Here is a 5897-nt window from a genome sequence, read left to right on the forward strand (position 1 = left end):
AACAGTCTATAAAAGGCCATAGGTGCTGGCTACTGGAAGCAGAAGCCACCAAACCAGGGTGTGCATGGAAACAGTAAAAAGGAATCCAAGAGAATCTGGGCAAAGTATCAACAATATCTACTAAAATAACTACTCTTGCTTCAAATTCATGACTATGAACCTCAAAGTGAACGCTGCCAGCTATCATAATATACTTCCTTGGCCTGTTCATTCTCCCATGCTCTTGGATGACTATTTTACAATTCCTCCTCTTTCTTCAAACCTCCAACACTTTTCCCACCATCTTCACTCTCAGCTGATTACCTAGTTTCCTATTTCACAGAGAAAATAGGAGCAATCAGGTGAGAACTTCCACAAGCTTACACTACCATATCTACTGCATAGAAGCACCTGTACCCATATACTCTTCTTCCCTACAGAGTCTGTAGAAGAATGTCTACATTCCTATCTATGGACAATCCCTTCTCTTGTGAATTAGATCCCATCCTACTCTTGTCCACTCAAGGACTTCGTTCTAGCCCTCTCACCTACACAAATTTTTCTGTCTGTTCTGGATCACTGCCATCAGCATATAAACATGCTGCCTTTTTTTTTTTAAAGACTTCTCTTGACCCCACTTCCCCCTCTATGAAAGACATTTATTTCCGCCTTTGTAGAAAAATTCAAGAGTTGTTTATATTCCTTGCTCCAATTCCTCTCCTCCTATTTTCTCTTGAACCCATTTCAATCAAGCTTTCATTCCTATCTTTCCACTGAAATTACTTTTTCAAGGTCACTAATACTGCTATGGTATCAGACCATGGTTCTCCCCATCTCTCTGGCCACTCCTTCTGAGACTCCTTTGTAGGTTCTGCCTTAATTCTTTAACTTCTTATATTAGGATGCCTGGGAATAAGTTCCTAGACCTTCTGTATCTTCATGTAGACTCATCATCTAGGTAAGATCTCATGGCTTTAAATACCCTCTCTATCTCAATGACTCCCAAATGTAAATGTCTAGTTTAGATCTCTGCCCTGACCTCTGGACCCATATACCTGCCTGCTTACTATACATATCCACTCCAAAAAGCATCTTGAAAGTTAACATTGCAAAACTGAGTTCCTGATATTTGCCTTCCAGTCTGATTGTCTACAGTCATCTCTACTTCATTTCATGATAACTCCATCCTTCCAGTTGCCAAGACAAAAATGGAACACTATTTGTCTCCTCTTCTTTTTCTTTCACACCCCACATCTGATCAGTCAGTAAATTCTTCAAAATAAATCCAGAATATGAGCACTTTGCACCTATCCTACACTACTACCCTGGTCCATACCACTAATTGGTCTGTACTGGGTCATTGCAATACACTCCAAACTGGTCTCCCTGTATTTGCCTCCTTCAGTGAACACAATAGGCAAAGAGATTCTGTTTAAAAAGACAAATCAGGGCTTCCCTGGTGGCGCAGTGGTTGAGAGTCCGCCTGCCGATGCAGGGGACACGGGTTCGTGCCCCTGTCTGGGAAGATCCCACATGCCGCGGAGCGGCTGGGCCCGTGAGCCATGGCTGCTGAGCCTGCGCGTCGGAGCCTGTGCTCCGCAACGGGAGAGGCCTTAACAGTGAGAGGCCCGCGTACAGCAAAAAAAAAAAAAAAAGAAAAAAAAGACAAATCACTTCCCTCCACTGCCCCCAAATCCCTAATCTCTCACCATTTCGACTAACGTAAAGGCCAAAACCCTTATAACAGCCAACAGAATTCCTGTTGCCCTTGCTTACACAACTCCAGGCACATTAGCCTGTAGTCTCTCCACCCACTGGAGAGCCCTTGCTCTTGCTGTTCCCTCTGTCTGGAATACTCTTTCCCCATGGCTCACATCCCCATCTCTCTTTGCTGAATGCCACCTTCTCACTGAGGCCTTTCTTCTCCCTCCTCCTAAACATTTCCTATTCTCCTTTGTTTCTCTCCATGATACACATCACCTTTTTCTACACTGTAATATTTAGAAAGTGATTTTATTTATCATCTCTCTTCTCCAAATAGAATGGACGTTCCAAAAAGGCAAGATTTTTTTATCTGTTATATCCCCAGTGGTTGGAGCAGTGCCAGGCACATATTATGCACATAGCTGGAAATCATAAGTTTTGTTCTATCAAGTTACACAATGTCTTCATTATTGTTTAAATCTAAATATTTTTATTTCTAATATGATTTAACTTTTGCAAATTCTAAAAATAAATTTTGCATAGATTAAAAATATTTACAAAATTTGTAAAGCATAAAGAATAACGCAACAAACACCAGTGTTCTCACTACCCAGTTTAAGAAAGAAAAAAGTTACTGTATCTCTGAAGCTCTCTTTGTGTTCCTCCCTTCATTTTTAAATTTTTTGGCTGTGCCGTGCTGCTTGAGGGGTCTTAGTTACCCCACCAGGGATTGACCCTGGCCACTGCAGTGAAAGCGCTGCATCCTAACCACTGGACCACCAGGGAATTCCCTGTCCCTTCAGAGTAACTACTGTCTTGATTTTTAAATATATCATTCCCTTGAAGTTTATCTCTTTAAACAATATACTGCTTATTTGTCCAGTTTTTGATTGTGTTGTTGTATATAGATGCAGCTGAATCATGTTCACTGCTGTATGGTGTTGCATCACGTGAATATACTACAATTTATTCATCCATTCTACTATTGATGAACATCGTGTTTTATTCCTGTATTTTTGCTATTACAAACAGTGCAATGAACATTTTTGTAGATTATTTCCTGATACCCTGGTACAAGAATTCCTCAGGAGTATAAAACTAGGAATAGAATTGCTTTGTCATGGGGCTTTGTCTTCCTATCTTCATCTTTACAAGACTGTGCCAAATTGTTTTCCAAGGCAGTTATACTAATTCACACCCTCACCAATAGTGGATGAGTCCCTGTTATCTCATATCCTGCTTGATATTGTCAGATTAAAAAAAAAAAGTGAATATGATGGTGTGAAATGGTATCTTGTCATTTTAATTTGCATTTCCCCAATTATTACAGTGTAATGAGGTTGAGTATCTTCAAGTCTTTTGCCCATTTTTCTGTTGGGCTATTGTAGTTCTTTATATGTTCTGGATATTAATCTTTTATCCATTATATACACTGAAAATATTTTCTTTTGTTCTTTCACTTTAAGGATTCTTTCACTAAAAATTTATCAATCATTTCTTTCATGGTTTGTGCTTTTGTCTTTTTAAAGATTTTATTCTCTACTCCAAAGTCATAAAGATCTTCTCCTATATGTCTTCCAAATGTTTATAGTTTTGCCTTTACCATTCCAGTCTGTAGTCCACCTGGAACTGTGTGAGGTAGAGTAAGGGACAGGTCTACTTTCAATTTTTCATACAGATAATAATTATTGCTGTATAATTTACTGAAAAATCTTTTCTCCCTCCAACCCCCCACACACTGATTCTCTGTGCCAGCACTGTCATATGTCAAAGTTCTATAAACATGCGGGTCTTTTTGTGGACTCTATTTTATTGATCTGTTTGTCTATTCTGTGCTAATAATGTGTCATCTTAATTCAAATTTCCCACTTTGTTCTTCTTCAGGAGTGTTTTTGCTTATTCTTAGCCCTTTGCTCTTGTACATAAAATTTAGGAGTAATTTTTCAAGTTAGGGAAAAAATTAAGATTTTGATCGTCATTGCACTGAATCTATAGATCAGTTGGGAAAAAAGAGAAACGTACAATTCTGAATTCTCCTATTCGTGAACATGGCATCTCTCAATTTACTTAGTTCTTTTTAAGGTCCTAATACAGTTTTATAATTTCCTTTACAAAGGTCTTGCACATACTTTATTCGATTAATATTTGAGAAATTTATATTTCTGTTTCTCTTATTAATTTTATCTTTCTGAAAATTATAATTTTACATTTTTGTTGCTAAAGTCAAGAAATGCAATTGATTTTTGCATACTGAACTTTAATAAACTCCATTATTTTCTGTAGATTATTGGCTCTTTAATCTGTATTTCAATTAGTTTCTAAAATGTATTTATTAGCTATCTTCTCTTGATTTCTAAACTTTTGGCATTTATAGTCTGAATTTTTTTTTTTAAGAATGACGCCTTAGAATTTCTGAAACTTCCTTTGTGGCCTAACATGTCTTCAATTTTCATAAACTTTTTCATGTGTTTTGGAAATAACTGTGTATTCTCTGTGGAGATAGTTCCACACATATATACTATTTACGCCACAACTAATTCCATTTATCAAGCACAATTCTGGTTTATTTAACATTCAACTTAATTCAGAATGAACTCTCAGTTAGATAATTCTCCAACAACTCTAGGAGAGAAATATGACTATCCCCATTTTGCCAAAGGAGGATTCAATGCTCAAAAGAGTTAAATAACTTGTTCAGATTCCCATAGCAAATTTGAACTTTGAGCTGTTAGTTTATAACACAAGGCTTCTAGGCTAGAAACCTCAGCCATATTTTATTCCACCTTCTCCTTCATCCTACAATATCTATTGTGACACGGTGCCTTTTATTTTTATTTTTTTGTTTTTAATTTGGCATAAATGTCAGTGATAAATGCCACTGGTATACAGTTCTGTTACAGTGTTAAGCCATTTCACCTGTATTACTTCATTTAATTATCAGGATCAAGCAGAACAGGCAGATATTTATTACAGATTATGAAACTAGTTCTCAGAGAGTTCATGTACCATAGTATTTAAATTCCCAGTCAGTAAGTGGCACGTCTAGTTTTCTGGAAGCCAGGACTGCTTCTATAGCTCTGTTTATCAAAATACTATCTTTAGAATAAAGTCTATTTGAAAATTATTTTCTATTATACAAGATCAGACTAGAGCCAGATTCACGGTGGGGAACAGTGCTCTCAGAACGGTCATCCAGTTCTATACCCCTACTTCAGAAAGAACTAAAGCCCAAAGTGGTGCTGTGATTTGTTAAATGGAAGATCTAGGATAAGAATTCGGACCCCCCCAACTGGTACCATTAACTCAGCCTCCAAGAATATGCCAATGTGAACGAAATTACATCCGCTTCTCAGAAAAAAAGGTTATAGGACAAACGCTGAACGAAGGCCTCTTTATATCCCACAGACCTTCCAACCTTAATTGCCTCAATGAATATAGTTGTTAACAAAGATTCCTTCTTGTAGTTGGAATCGTGAATGTTATCGTGCTTCCATCACTGCCCTTGAATTGGAAATACTCAGAATGTAATGCAAGGGACGGGTGACGGCAGCTCTCGCCTTCAGAGTGAGTCATTGCGGAAAAAGAAACAGGATGGGGGAAACTGGGAACACACCAAGGCCAGAGGAAGAAAAACACAAGGCACAGATCTGTTTTTGCTGGCGGAGAAGGCTGGCGTCGATACCTGTATTGGGCAACGGTCAGCTTGGCCTCGGGCTCGGCCCCAAAGCCGGGCAAGTGCTGGTGTAGGTAGGCCTCCAGAGACCTGCAGTCGAACTTGTGCTGGGGCAGCACTTCGGCCGTCTCGGGCTCGCGGGAGGCACCGGTCTCCATGATCAGTGCTGCCGCCTCAGACCATAGAGTCAGAGAAACCACAAGTCTCCTCGGCTCGGATACCTCTGGCACCGGAGCGCCGCTCCACAGCTTGGGGCTAGTCCGAGACGCCCGCGCGGAGGCGGGCCCGCGGCTCCAGCCAATCACACCCCCACCCCCCACCCCGGTGCCGCCGCTGGGCAGCACTGGCCCAGGACTTGGGCTGTGTCAGGAAATGCCAGAAGGGCCTCGTGTGTTTGGATTTAAAAGTTTCAGTCAGCCTCAGAGTTGGAGGCCTCAATTCTAAAGAAAGCAAAACCACTTTAGTCACTACGGGTAAATATGATCGCCGAAGCCTCCTCCGCCTCCAAATTTAATGCACCGGCAGGCGGAAGACCTATAGG

At 39.9% G+C, this 5897-nt stretch overlaps 1 protein-coding gene across 3 annotated transcripts in view; it reads right to left on the bottom strand.

The window, feature by feature from the left end:
* ACAD11 (acyl-CoA dehydrogenase family member 11) overlaps positions 1-5681 on the bottom strand; it is an 81204-nt gene extending 75523 nt beyond the window's left edge. For 2 of the 3 annotated variants that reach the window (XM_027091670.1, XM_027091669.1), the window contains exon 1: positions 5366-5681. In XM_027091670.1, the coding sequence (XP_026947471.1) occupies positions 5366-5514 (149 nt within the window). In that variant the 5' untranslated portion in view covers positions 5515-5681. The remainder of the gene's footprint in view (positions 1-5365) is intronic. The other variant, XM_027091671.1, reaches the window with a different exon arrangement.
* Between the last annotated feature and the right edge of the window lie 216 nt (positions 5682-5897).

This window comes from Aethalodelphis obliquidens, unplaced genomic scaffold (genome assembly GCF_003676395.1).
Source record: "Aethalodelphis obliquidens isolate GAN/ISIS:26980383/991018 unplaced genomic scaffold, ASM367639v1 scaffold72, whole genome shotgun sequence".
Taxonomy (NCBI): Eukaryota; Metazoa; Chordata; class Mammalia; order Artiodactyla; family Delphinidae; genus Aethalodelphis; species Aethalodelphis obliquidens.